The sequence below is a fragment of the Calidris pugnax genome, unplaced genomic scaffold, assembly GCF_001431845.1.
Source record: "Calidris pugnax isolate Ruff unplaced genomic scaffold, ASM143184v1 scaffold45, whole genome shotgun sequence".
NCBI lineage: Eukaryota > Metazoa > Chordata > Aves > Charadriiformes > Scolopacidae > Calidris > Calidris pugnax.
In genome coordinates, this window is record NW_015090764.1 from 1,832,583 (window position 1) to 1,846,983 (window position 14,401).

Here is a 14,401-nt window from a genome sequence, read left to right on the forward strand (position 1 = left end):
GCAATGTTTATATGTTTATATTTTATTTATTTTTCTCATTTTTCATTTTTCTCTTCCCCCCCCCCCAAAAAAAGCGCTTTTTAAAAAATTTATTTATTTTGCTTGTTTTTCTCCCCGCCTGCCAAGAAGAAAAAAAAAATAAAACCAAAACAAAAAATCCCCCCCCCAACCCTGCCGTTCCACCGGGCTCTAACAAAACCCCGATGGAACAAACACCGTGTCTGGGAGAATAAATTAATCCCTCTTTAAACAGCCTGACTCAGGGGCCGGGTGACGAGGGAGCTTGTTTTCTTTTAAAATAGGACGCGAGCGGGCCGGATTTCTGTAAAAACTGGCGAAATGCTAACGGTAACAGGAGGAATAGGGACGGCAGAGCGTGCAACCCCTCCCTTTGCCAACTGAGTCACAATTTTTCCCCCTTCTGTCTGCGAAAGACTGACTTAAAACCACCCCTGTTTATGTAATTCTGAAGAAAATCCAGTGTACCCAAAAAAAAAAAAATTAAAAAATAATAATTCCTCCCCTGGTTTTTGTGAGCCAAGCCCTTTCACGCCGGGTTGTTTTCTGATGCCGTCCTGCTCGGTTTGAGCTTGAAAACATAAAATATGGAATTGCAGCAGCAGCAAAAAAAAAAGGAAAAAAAAAAAAAAAGCCCCACACATCACCTTTCTCAAGGTAAAATAATCCTCTTTGCACGTTCCCGGCGGCCGTCACTCGCTTACTCACTGTCCTCCTCGGAATTAAACCCAAACCCAACCCGTGACACGAGTTCAAAAACCTGAGTTGAATGAATAAATGCGCCAAGAGCGAGCCCCGTTCCTTTAGAGAGGAAGAATTATTCCCTTGCGAGTCCCGAGGGATGAGTCAGTCCCTCGCCCGGCTGCTTTTGCCTCCCAAAACACGCCGGGAATGTTCCGGGGTGCCGGTACCGGGAGCCGGGCGCTGGATTTTGGTGATGGAGGCGGGTGATGCCATGGAGTTTGGCTGAGGTCTTGTGAATTATTTCTCACTCTAGTGGGCAGTTGTGATTCGCACATAGGAAACTTCACGCTAAGAAGTTAATCTCCTTAGTTTAGGGCCATCTCCCTCCGAGTTGGGGCCGGTTTATCGCTTTCCTGCCTCCCAGATGGGAGTTTTGGAGAGGAAATTATTTGTAGGCTGGCACTATGGGATTGCGGCAACCTCCCGAACAAAATGCCAAGTAATACTTTCGAGTACGTGTCCAGCTTCTTGCTGCTGGCCTCGGGTTTTTTTGAAGAGTACTGTATTTTGAAATAGCGATGTCACACTTTGATTTAGGAGTAGGCTTCGCTGCTTTTAATTAAGGAGTCAGCAGTTCACTTTCCTGACGTGCTCAGCTATGTGCCGCTTGGAAGCATCTTCATAAAGCTGTGACGTGGAAATTTTCCTCTGATTTTTTTTTCTTTTTTTTTTTTTTTTTTTTACCCCCCAAATAATAAAGCTTTTAAGACCTCATAATAAATGCTGAATATTGTTTCTTGAGTCATTTTGTTAAAACTGAGGATTTAGGGGGCGAGCATCCTAAGGCACCCAGCGGAAAGCGCTGGTAGGATACTCCTGGATGTGACTTTTAAGTTTTTCTTCTTCCCATTCTCCTGGCGGCGTGTCGGCCAAGATCCGACCGAGTAGTTAGAACTAGGAATAAAAAGTGGATTTAAAAACCCATCCCGGCCCCCCTCCCGATATTTAATTTTTGGTTAAATCCCAAATGCAAGTGACTGAATATACATGCTCGTTCTTCGGTGGGGGGGGAGTTTTGCCAAGTGTGTGTTTTTCAGCTGTGACAGGATTTCTAAGGGACGGCGTAATCCGCGGTGTGTAAAGTTGTCATTTTTAGCCAAACGTTTTTAGAGGAGGTTGCGATGTCTTCATTTTAGTTTCCCGAGCAGTGGGATCCGGGACTGTCAGTTGCACTTGCCAAATAAAGTTGTTTGATTGTGTTTAGGTGGCGTTTGGATGAATTGTATCTTTTTAAAGCAACGCTTGCGAGACTGAATAAGCAGTTCTTGTTTGGATATTATTAGTCCCTGAAATGCATATTTTGAAAACCACTTTTAGGATCTGCTGGGAAAGTGAAAGTTGTATCTGTTAATGTGAGGAGGAATCATCCATCAAACGGAGCGTTCAAGATATGACTCATGCTAATTTGTTGCTCTCGCATTAAGGCTGGAGCGCAAAAATATTTTAGCCTCTGGCATTGGAAGTTCACAGTGCTGCATCCTACCACTCCGGGTCACCAATTACAGCGTTGGGGTTTTTGGTTGTTTACTGCCCCCCAGAAGAGAATAAAAAAAAATAAATATTAGTGCTAGGACGAGGTTATTTTGCAGGAGAGCCTGTCTCGGGCGATGAAAATATCGCAAAAATGTTGACTTGACATTAATGCTGGGTCAAGTAAAACCCTGCTCGGTGCCGGAATAAAATGACTGGCGAGAGGCGTGCAGCAGGTGCTGCCTCCCTTCTCCCCCAGCCAGTTCAAAAAAAATAAAAAATACTGCCTGATCCTTTTTTTTTTTTTAAAAAAGACTTTGATGCCGGCAGGCCTCGGAAAGTGAGGACTAGCGCTTGTTGCAGAGGGTGGTTGGAGATGGCGCTGCTCCTGCCACCGGCTCGCTGGGAACCCAGATAAGCACAATTATATAAGCAGTGGCTTCGTAGCCTGTAGCTTTATGAATATACATTGTTTGGTGTCCACCATCCCTTCCCGGTCGCGTAGGAATAAGTGCATCGTTACCTTGAAATGCTGACGACTCTTTAAGGCTTAAAAATACCCGTAAACTGCGTAAGTTTGAACCTGGTCCAAAGGATTTGGGCTCTCTATTATCCGATCTGCTAGCTCTGCCTTTGAAACTGTATCTCTGGAGCTATCCTTAAGTGCTCTTAAGTGTCTCCTCCTGCAGTTTAGCAACATTGTTTTCTGCTTATTTAAAGTTGGCTGTAAAACATTTTGGAATTTTTTAAAATTAAAATGGTATTTAAGCACACAACTTGCTTAATACTGTACTTTCCGTGTGTATTGTACCTGCTCCATTCTTTCTGTGCGCTGTAGATGTCTCAGTCGCTTCTTAAAAACACGGGGAATAAATGGTTGAAAATCTGCAGTTGTCACCCAAGTCAGGCAGAAGTTTTAAGGGAGAAGCCGGGGGTGGTGCCGTGCCCTGATTTAGCAGCGTGGCCTCCAGGAGAGTTCTGCCTTTGCCTTTTTGGCCACCGTTTCTGCAGTCCGGCCCCTTGGGCTGTTTGAGGTGGCTGCTGTGGCTGGCGCGGGGTGAGGATCTTCATTTACCTGTTGCATCCCCAGCTCCGGCACGGAGGGGACATAAAATGCAGATAAAACTGGATGGGCTGGTCTGGCTCCTAATGATTCCCCCAAGTTTTGTCCCCTGTTATCACCCCGAATCCAGGTTTTCTCTCGTGAAGCGTTTTCCTGTCAGAGAGGCTCGGAGTGTTAGGGAGCACGTATTCGTAGCCACGTGGGCTGGGGTTTGTAGCCATTGGTGGCTTTTATCCAAAGATCACTGGTGTTATGCTCCTGAAAAATGAGCGGCTGAAGCGATAGAGGGTTTGTGAGGGGGCAGGAGGTGACAGGAGCCTGAGGGACAGTCGCACCCGGGGGGCTGTACTTTTGCTGCCAGGCAAAGCCTCCGGAGCTCGGATGCCACTAAGAAAAAGTCCCAAAGTGAGCTTCTAGAAATAGTGACTCCTCCTGAGGATGAGATGAGGCAGAGTGACGTAGGGAGAGTGCGTTTCGTGAAGTTGTCCATCCTCCACCAAGGTAAAACGAGACGAGGTGGGGGTTGCAGGCCAAGCACTGTGTCCTGTTCAGCTCTCGCAGCCTGGAGTTGTGTTATTTAGCGAAGGAGAGTGCAGGGAAGCAGTCCTGGAAGGCCACGGTGCTGATGGAACGGGAACACAAGTTTCCCCAAACCGGGCTCCAGCCCTGGGACTCTGCGTTATTAACGAGACTGATTTAAAACTGGCCTGATGAGACCGAGGCACATCTTGAATACAGATGCGCTTAAACTGGCTTAAGGTGCTAGAGTGATTTATTTTAATGCTCCATTAGGCTGAATTGCTCTGTGTGGTTTCTAAACCACTTTAAAATTGTATCTGCTAGGGGTTTGTCCCAGTCCGGCTGGAGGAGTTTTAATAACAGTGTTTTCTGCCTTAGAATAAACACCACCTAACGCAAGCGGGACGTAGAGCAGCGCATAGCAGCTCAGCCTTTCCCTTTAGTGTCTCCCACCAATTCTGGGTGGTGTGGGCTGTTTTGAAACCTTCCCCGCCAGCTGTGTTCTCCAGCATCTCTAGGTGTCTACCAGTGCTTATCGATTGGCTTCTCTTCCTACCCCAGAGCAGCTGCTGATGAGGAGAAAAAGACCATGCCTCTATTCTTATTAGTCTCCAGGCGCAGAGCGCGCGGTGGTCAGTGTATAAATGCGGCGGGAACCTGCTAAATATAGCGGTGTGGCTGCGGCCGCCTCTCGATTCGGGTTGCTTTGGTTTCAGTGCGAACACGCTGGTATGAACGCGCTGTTTAAATAAGAAGCCTTATTGCATCCTGGCTCGCTCTGGCTGCCGTTCAATTCTCAACCTGCACTAAAGCCGGGCTTAAAGGTGGGGCGTTATTTTGCAACTCCCTTCAGTATGTCCGTACGCTCCAAAGATAGTCCCAAGGTGGCATCTGATAGGATCGTTAGCGAAACAAGTTATCTGTTATGTAAAGATCAAACGCCGCGTTAGTAAAAGATCTGACAAGCACCTAGTTGTTTTCCATAAAGAAATGTTGCCCTCTGGAAACTTAATAATTATTTGCTTGTTCTGCTGCGTGCCTTTCCACACTTCCCCCAGCCTCCGCGCAGCGCCAGCGCTTTATCCCGCCCAAAAAAACCCAAATCACGTTGCGCTTTCCAGCCCTTGCTTCGATGGCTTTGGGTCTAAGAACGCGCTTTCCTCTCGTTTGTAAATGTTCTCACCGTGTCCGAGCGAGCGGCCCGTTGGTAGAATTTAAGTGTGACTGTTTGGTTTCAGGCACACGAAGCCTCCCACCACCAACAGCAGGCAGCACAGAACAGCCTGTTGCCTCTCCTGAGCTCTGCTGTTGAGCCGCCCGATCAGAAGCCGATTCTGCCCTTACCAATAACGCAGAAACCTCAGCCTGCACCAGAAACGTTAAAGGATGCTATTGTTGGGATTAAAAAGGAAAAACCTAAAACCTCCTTTGTGTGCACTTACTGCAGCAAAGCTTTCAGGGACAGCTACCATTTGAGGCGTCACGAGTCCTGCCACACAGGGATAAAGTTAGTGTCACGGCCAAAGAAAACTCCCACCACAATGGTGCCCCTTATCTCCACCATCGCTGGTGACAACAGCCGAAGTTCACTGGTTTCCACTATCGCGGGCATCCTGTCCACAGTCACTACGTCTTCCTCTGCCACCAACCCCAGCAGTACCGCCGGCGCCACGGCCATGGCGGTGACACAGACGGTGAAGAAGCCCAGCAAGCCCGTTAAGAAGAACCACGCTTGTGAGATGTGCGGGAAGGCCTTCAGGGATGTCTACCACCTCAACCGGCACAAGCTGTCCCACTCAGATGAAAAACCCTTTGAATGTCCAATTTGCAATCAGCGCTTCAAGAGAAAGGATCGCATGACCTACCACGTGAGGTCCCACGAAGGTGGCATCACGAAACCGTACACCTGTGGTGTTTGTGGAAAAGGCTTCTCGAGGTACCATGTAGAAAATCCCAGGCGAGCTCAAGTGTTGGCTTTTCATAACCAAGAAGGGTTAAGCTATCATAGCCAGGGGCTAGGAGAACCTGACATCTTAGAAGATTGGTGAGGGGATAAAGAGCCTTGTTTACCTCTAGGGCGTGGGTCTGGATCCGAGCCACACCGGCGGTGGCCAAAAGCGGTCGCGCTTTTAGCAGAACGTTTTGAAATGATGTCGTGACCTCATCCGGGTCCCGTAGGACACGTGTCTGTGTCGCTGGCGGTGACCACGGAGCCCCTTTGAGAAGGTCCATGACCAAAGGGGGCACGGCAGGGAAGCGTCTCCGTGTGTCGGAGCAGGGTTGGGGGGTACGGGCAGAGCGCTGCGGGGGAGCTCGCGGTGCTGCTGCCTGGGTTTGTCTCTCTGCTTGCGACAGAGAAAAACCCTTTAGTGCTGTTCATGTCACCTTTACACACGGTGTGGCCAAACGTACCGCGTGTCAGAAGGACACGGAGAAGTTTCCAAGCGCAGGTCGGGGCTCAGCGTAACCCTGTGTTACTGGAGCTGAAACCACTGCGTGGGGAAGGGGGGTGTCTGTCTTCCTGCCGCGCAGGGGGAGGTGGGGTCGCCAGGGCAGCGTTCAGCACCGCCGGCCGAGGTGTCCTTGCTATGGATTTGTAAAAGAATGTGTTTTCTTGTCTGTTCCTCTCTTTTTTTGCAGGCCTGATCATTTAAGCTGTCACGTTAAACACGTTCACTCAACAGAGAGACCCTTCAAATGCCAAGTAAGGGCTAAAATGATTTATTGAGAATCATACGTTGTTGTATCGTTAGAATCTCAGGTGAATAATTGTTCCAGAAACGTGTTTGCTCCTGGACTTTTCTCTGAAAAGCAAGTTTAGGACTAAAGATGCATCCTCCTTACATATCCCCAGCACTGCAGTTGTGAGGGAAGTGTAGAGGCAGTTTCAAAGGAGGCTGTGGTTACTTCAGGAAGATTAGAGGCTTTTTGCTTTCTTGGAGAACAACATAGATGTGCTGTTTTACGATATGCTTAACTTAGTAACAGGATTGTAACAGCATCCTCAGCTCAGTGCTGATTGCTAGAGTAATGTGTGCAGTGTGTTTCTCAGCATATTTAAATTACATTCAATGTGTTTCTCAGTATATCCATTTAAAATGGATAGGAATAGTTGAATCTGGATCCGTTATTTTGCTGGAAGCTGAAAGCAAATTGTGAAAAGTTGATGACTGAGTATAAGAGAAATAACTCAACTGCCCCCAAACAATCAACTCTTTCGCTTGGAATATCCATGCCTGTTCCAGCCTGTCTTTTAGTGACTCATCATATTAAATAAAAGTCTTGTGTAAAAAGAATAGCATTAGCGAAAGGGTTTGTTTCCTTGTTCCGATTTGGACAGGAACAGAAGTAATTGAGCAATTTAAGATATCAGGTTCCTATTTGTGCAGTAACATTGTATCAGAAGCAACTTTGCCTGTTCTGGGGTTTTTTTATAAGCCCTCTCCTGCTTTGGTAGGTAAGGCAACCCGCTATTGTAATGAAGTTAAAGAAGTCTCAGAAGCCAGTTCCATTTTCAGTCTCTGTTTAGCAGTTTAATTTTGGTTTTTGTATAGACGCAGGTAAAACTTAAGCTTGTCAATATGCTTAGGATGCTGTTTGCACCCACGAGGTAAAATCAGCTTAGAGTGGGCATGTCATTGGTGCTGTCACGACGCTGTCTGCACACGAGTGTAACTCTTGTTCTTCATGTAGACGTGCACTGCTGCCTTTGCCACCAAAGACAGACTGCGGACACACATGGTGCGCCATGAAGGAAAGGTATCGTGTAATATCTGTGGTAAACTTCTGAGTGCAGCATATATCACCAGCCACTTAAAGACACACGGGCAGAGCCAAAGTATCAACTGTAATACCTGTAAACAAGGCATCAATAAAAGTAGGTGAACGTTTTAAAAACATTTCTAATAACAAATGTGTTTGCAAAGGGAATTGCCTTTGATTACGGTAGAATGTAGAAAGGTACCCACCAGGCTGGGTATTCCCACCTGTTAGAAATAGATATTTGATAAGAGGATCTTCTTCAGCTCAAGAACTGGCATATATGGAATGGGTTTGCTGCTAGACTGTGCTCTTATCCCTCAGGAATGCCATGCAGTTTGTGAGAATTAGTTCCCAAGTTTTCTCAGCTTCTAAGTACAGTGCTACTTCCTGAACCATACAGGCCTAAAAGTCCAACAGAGAATTCTGGAGACTTTAGGATATTTAAGAACTGCTGAGGTCTGCCAAGTTTCAGGTTTGAAGCCTCATCTAAAGCTCATCAAAATTAGGAGAAAGATTTCTCTGAGCTTTGCCCCTGGGGCTCGGGAATTCCTCCCTCTGGCAAGAACTGGCAAGAAAAGCATTTAAACCCGGATCTGATACGTTTTGGGCATTAATGACATGTAATTGGTGGTGTGCGGGAGTTCAAATGAGATGTTTGTAATAGTTCCTTCTCGTGTTTAACTCTGTGAAAGTGCTGAAGCCTGAACCTGGGAGTGCCTAGTAGGCAAATGAAGACTTGACTTTCAAATTTTCCCCATTAAAATACCTGCAAGTTAAGTTAACCCTCATGGTTAGTGATAGAAGGTGGGTTTTCAGAGGAATGTCTTCAGAAACTTTGTCCTTAAAGCCTTTTAAACAGTATTAATTCACAACATCTTCACAGTTCCCATTATTTCGGGCTAATTAGAAGGTTCTGGTTATGTCTAAAATGCCTGATTGTTGAGCATAATATGAATTTTGGATGTGAAGTAGTTTTCAAGGTCTAGGGTTACAGCTCTTGCTTCCCAAGGGTTGGGTGGTGCTGAGCCAGTTCACGTGGGGCATTTATGGCACTTGTTAGAGGTGGAAATGATGAGCTGTAATGAGTAGTAACATGCTGTTCTGGGATGTAAAGGTAAACTGAACATTTTAAGTTATACTTGCAATAGAAAGTAAAAGCAAGTAAAAAGTGAAAGCAGATGTGCCTGACTTATATTTTTGGTCTTTAGATCTTGGAAAAGTAGTTTTATAAAGCGCAGAATTAATTATGTGGTTCTAAACACCTCTGTGATTTTTGCTCTTGGAATCCTGTGTGATTCCACACACTATGGAAGAAGCCTTTGTCACCTCAGCAGAAAAACAGAGTAACTTTTCAAGGTGAATTTGTGTTCTTACTTAATTGGCATAGCATGCATGAGTGAAGAGACCAGCAATCAGAAGCAGCAGCAGCAGCAACAACAGCAGCAGCAGCAACAACAACAACAACAGCAGCAGCAGCAACAGCAGCAGCAACAACAGCAGCAGCAGCAGCAACAGCAGCAGCAGCAACACGTCACAAGTTGGCCTGGAAAGCAGGTAGAGACCCTGAGATTATGGGAAGAGGCCGTCAAAGCAAGGAAGAAAGGTAAAACAAACCACTACTTACGGTCCTGGTTTTGTGAGATACTGGAGTTGACAGTTACACGGGGGGGTTAAGATGTCAGAAAAGGGTGAGAGTTGCATTCTCGATGTTAGAAGCCGTAGCTAAAAAGTAGCAGGAGGGTAACACGACCGAAATTAGGCTGTTGTAAATGAACTCCTCATTACTTACTTCCCTTTGGTCTCTGTGCTTGAGTGTGTACGTAGCAGTCGTCAATTATAGAGGGATGTTTGTGTCTGCTCCAAGGCAAGAGTGTGCTTTTTGACTTGCATGTGGTTTTTAGCTGTGTTTATGCATATTTACCAGTTGTTAACTTGTGTGCATATATATATCTATGTATATATACACACACACCACCCTCTGTTGCATCATTATCAGTTTGTGTGTGGGTGCTTTCTGTGTCCCTTTCACCTTTTCTCTTCCAGTTCATTCCATTCGCTTTATCATCACGTAACTGGCTTTGCATAGTTTTCTGGAACTCACAGAACTTACGTTTCTATCTCTGGTGTGGTTTTTTTCATTACAAAATTGACTAATAAGCGGTAGTGTTTTCCATTATTGCTAACTCAGAGCTCACCCATCCCTGTGCTGCTGCAGTTGAAGTAGAATGGCTTCCTGCTGTTGGTCCATGTGGTGTTCTCTAAGGAATAGGTTGCTTCAATTTAGCATCACTAGGAGTTACAGTAGTTGAAAGTCTCCTGTTACCATTAGTTTTTTCTTTTACAACAGTTTGATTTTTAATGCCTGTCGTGTGACTCTCCTGGATTACATGTTTTAGAAGAAATTCTTAGTGACTGCTTACTGTTTTTCACCAGCTGTTTGTAGTAATAAATGATTTTGACTCACCTTTTTTTCTTTTTCCTTTTCTCCTAAACTTCCTTTCAGTTTCTTCACTTTTTTCTTTTCTAGGTCTTGTTTGTGTATTAGCCTGCTAGCTCCTTTTGCCTTGATTGTTATTCCAATTGAATTGAATTCTCTGATCAGTCAGTGTAGAAACAGCTTATTCATGTTAAAATGTAGTAATAAGAGAAATGTTAAATATATCAGGCCACTAAATTGATAAAGCAAATGGGTGTCAGATTTAGAAAATCTCTGAGATTTGTTCCTCCCTATGTCTTGTTCCCTCTTCCCTCCCTTTCTTATTGAAATTATTGAATATGCTTTACTGGAGACGGTGGGGTTGGACAGAGCGGTGGGCGAGGGAGGTGGGTGGGGAGCAGCATTGTGGGACTGATTAAATTAGCTTAATTTAATTGGGGAAGGGGCGTGGGGTGGGCTGTAACTTTGCATATTGCTGTGCTGGAAGGTGAGGTTAGACCAGTCAGTGCCATGCCTCCGGGCTGCTCTTCCACACTAGTTCTCCTCTGCTAGTGCCACCCCTCGTGTTGCCTTTACGACACTAGATGGGATTTTTTTTAGTCTAATACTATTTATTTTCACAATTTTTTTTTTTTTACTCTTTCCCTTCCTTTCCACCCCTCCTAGATATGGACTTTGAAGAACCAACAGTAACCCTTGAATGGGTCTAATGTTGCTTTCAAAGTTAACTCTGTCTTGGTACATTTGTATTGCCCCAGTGGCAAGAGTGGACTCTTTGCTCCTGGCTTACCTCCTGAAATGTGGGTGTAGACTGAGCTTGGTGTCCTACCCTACAAATGTGGAATAAGACATGGCTTAGAAGTGCCGTAATGTTGATGTAAAATGCAAATATATATATATAAATCAGTTTCTCCAGGAGTTTTCCCTTCCCTTTACCCACCTTTGTTTTCGGATCCCTCTGGTGCGGGCAGCCGGCAGGTGGTGCTGATGGATGCCCAGCCAACCTCCTGCTCCCCCCAGGCACTGCATTCCTGCTTACTGCTAAACACAGTAAAAAAAACCCCAAAACCAACCCAAAACCCTGCAAACCAACGTGGTGTGGAGCTGTAGCTTATGTGAAAGCTGAGGAGATGATGGGGGTCGATAGATGGGGAGCGTTGAAAATTGCTAAGTAGATGTATGGTGATCAGTGGAAAGATTTAGTAGCAATAATTAAGACTGAAATAAGCAGGTAAATATTGAAATGAGCTTTGCTTATCAGTCCCTAATAATGACTTTTTAAAACCTTCACAGAATGTCAGTTCACCTTTGAGAAGGCTATAGAGTACGTACCATTCGGTATGTACACTCTCTCCTCTATTTATAATGTTCCTCTCGGGAGGATTTCTTTGATTGTATGATACTGTTTTTATGAACATGGAAACCCTCTTTGTAAGACAACCTCGCTTGACTTCTCAGGAAAAAAAAAAATATTGAATTGAAATGAACTGCATGAGAGTTTGTATTTCTTATAGGCTATAGAATGTTAACAGTTTTAACTTACTAATAATTCCTAAAGAAAAATATTCCAGAATTTGTACCTGTTCTTGTTTGGTTTTTGTTTCTGGTTGGTTTTTCTTTTTATTATTTTTTTATTTTAAATCTTGTCCATGGTTTTTTCTGTGTTAAAAACTTTTTGTCTTTTTATGTCTCATTTTTAGAAGCTGCTAACTTGTGCCAAACCTCCACTGCTGCTACTACGCCTGTGACTCTTACTACTCCATTCAATATAACGTCCTCTGTGGCTTCTGGGACTATCACAAACCCAGTCACAGTGGCAGCTGCAATGAGCATGAGAAGTCCAGTAAATGTATCAAGTGCAGTTAATATATCCAGTCCGATGAACTTAGGGCATCCTGTAACTATAACAAGTCCATTATCCATGACATCTCCATTAACGCTCACCACACCAGTCAATTTACCCACCCCAGTAACCGCTCCAGTGAATATAGCGCACCCAGTCACTATCACATCTCCCATGAACCTCCCCACCCCCATGACGTTGGCTGGTCCCTTAAATATAGCCATGAGACCTGTAGAGAGCATGCCTTTCCTGCCCCAGGCCTTGCCCACGTCTCCTCCCTGGTAAAGAATTTCTAAACAGTATTAAAAAGGATTAAAACGGAATCCTTACCAGCAGTTCTTTTCTGGGTTTTGTTTGGTTGGGCTTTTTTTTTTTTTTTTTTTTTTTTTTCCTGTTGTTTTTTTTTTTTTTTTTGGGTTTTTGTTTTGTTTTGGTTTAGTTAATAATAAATTCAGATTAAGACACTGGGGCAACATGCACCATCAGAGACCGTAGTAGCATCTTCCCCTGTTGATTTGGCTCACATGGTTCAAACTTGAGTTTCACTGGAGCACTTCATTTAAAGTAAGTTTTACCTTGTAGCTGACTGATGCTGAATTAGAGCAGATACTTATTTGCCAGAGTTTTTAAAAAAAAAAAAAAATTATTAAAAAACAGTTTTATGTTTTATCCCCCAAATTATAACTTAGAAAATTATTTTAATCTAAACACTAGCAAAGACCCCTCTGTATCTTTAACAGGGTGGATGGCTAATTTTAACAGTCGTTAAGTCCACTGTTTCTGAGCTAGTGTAGAATCTTTGTCTGTGTTGATGTTTTGTTTCTTTTTTTTTTTTTTAATGAGTAAATGCATTACAATGTTGTCATTTAAAAAAAAAAATGCATTTTGGAGAAAATATGCATTTTACCTTTGGGAATATGATAATTTCAGGCAGCATTCCCTATGGGAAAGGTGATACCAGCTCTGATATGCAAAGCATATGATAAATTATCATTCTAACTTCAACATATAATAGGGATTGTGACCTGATATTTGGAGATGTAAATATTACCCAACATATTACCCTAAGGGAATATAGCATTGTAGTCAACATTTTTTTTTAAAAAAAAAACAAACTGTTATTGTTTGGTGAGAAACAGCCATGGCTGACAGAAGAGGAGTCGAGATGTCTGTAAACATGGTCTCTGAGCAGTCAGACCCCTATGGGACTCTTACCTAGGAGCAAAAGGAGTGCTTTGAAACTTAAGAAATAATTGCTTTAAGCTGGAAGATTCTGGAGGCACCGGGTATGATTTTTATGCCCTCTGCCTCCCAGTCAGAGCCTGCTGGTGTTACAGCAGGGGACAGACGTGTTAGTTGTTCACTAGAAGTTTTGTCTTATATTAAATTGTATACAGTTTTTATTCTAACCACTAACTAGGTAGGATGCCCCTCCAGGACAAGCAGAGAGCGTCTTTTAATTTCTCCCCTATTTCTTAATCAAGTGTTGTGCAAATCTGTTCAACTTTGTAAATATTTGCAAACATCATCATTTTTACGTTATTCTTCTATTGTGTTAACACATTTCTATCAGTTTGTGGGAGTTCTGGGGTGATGGTTCCAACTGCCTGGCCCAGAACTTCTCCACAAATGGTCACACATGTTTAAGCTACATGTGCTTTTTATTTCTTAACCTGTTTATCTGTACATAAAGTAGAAAGCAAAAAATCTAGGGAAACAGATATACTTTTTAGACTATCATGTCACATATTCACCTTTTTAAAACTTTGTTTAAAAAAAAAAAACAACAAAAAAACACCCTAAACCCCAAGACTCTACGTTTAAAAAAAAAAAAAAAGAAAAATAATAATAAAATAAAAAAATTGCAGTCGAGGTGTTTTTTATCTTACTGAAGTTGACAGCTATGGAGATGAGCGTGTGTGCATTTTCACAGAGTGCTAGCAGGACCGACTTAGTCTAAAAGGATCGCTTCCCTTCCCACCCGGCCGCGCCAGCGCCAGCGGCGGCTGCCAGGGCTGCTGGCCCAGGTGACAGGTATCTGTATCATTACGTGGAACTGTTCTAGGGGCTTGGACTACATAGTAAAACAAACAAACAAAACAAACAAACAAACAAACAAAAAAACAAACACAAAAAAAAAAATAAAATAAAAAATAGAGCTTAGTGTAAAATAATTTTATAAATGATCTTTTGTACTTTAGGACATCAAATTGTACAACTTTTGTATATATAAAAGCTTAGGAACTTTCTGTTTAGCAGAAAGGAAACACATTCCTACACTTTTAATGTATATGTTTGTTATAATGTCCATGTAAACATATGCCCTATGTTTGTGCCTTTTAATTAGTTTGTCTCAATAAACAAAAATGTAGAGAAGAATATGTAGCTATGACTTTGTTACCACTGTTCTGACTCCAGCTGTGTCGAGGTCTTCGTTTTTGCACTGTGTGGAGCGTTGGGTGCAGGGAGCTGCATGGTGGGGGGCCCAGCCCCGAAGGAGGCACGTGAGGCCAGTGCCCCCCCCCCGGCAAACCCCCCTCTCCCC

The 14,401-nt window shown here is 43.7% G+C and overlaps 1 protein-coding gene across 1 annotated transcript; it reads left to right on the forward strand.

Annotated features, from left to right (window-relative positions):
* Positions 1-339: 339 nt before the first annotated feature.
* Positions 340-14,235, forward strand: VEZF1 (vascular endothelial zinc finger 1). Its single transcript, XM_014953597.1, has 7 exons — positions 340-348; positions 5,053-5,750; positions 6,455-6,518; positions 7,508-7,691; positions 8,964-9,179; positions 11,307-11,351; positions 11,714-14,235. Exons 1-7 carry the CDS (start codon positions 340-342, stop codon positions 12,139-12,141), a joined length of 1,644 nt encoding a protein of 547 aa, XP_014809083.1. The 3' UTR covers positions 12,142-14,235.
* The last annotated feature ends 166 nt before the right edge of the window (positions 14,236-14,401 follow it).

What these genes read in the sequence shown, in the direction of transcription:
- VEZF1 (XM_014953597.1), top strand. An exon ending in TGTGGAAAAGGCTTCTCGAG is followed by an intron (nt 5,751 to 6,454) that starts GTACCATGTAGA and finishes CTTTTTTTGCAG; the next exon opens with GCCTGATCATTTAAGCTGTC. An exon ending in CGTCAAAGCAAGGAAGAAAG is followed by an intron (nt 9,180 to 11,306) that starts GTAAAACAAACC and finishes AAACCTTCACAG; the next exon opens with AATGTCAGTTCACCTTTGAG.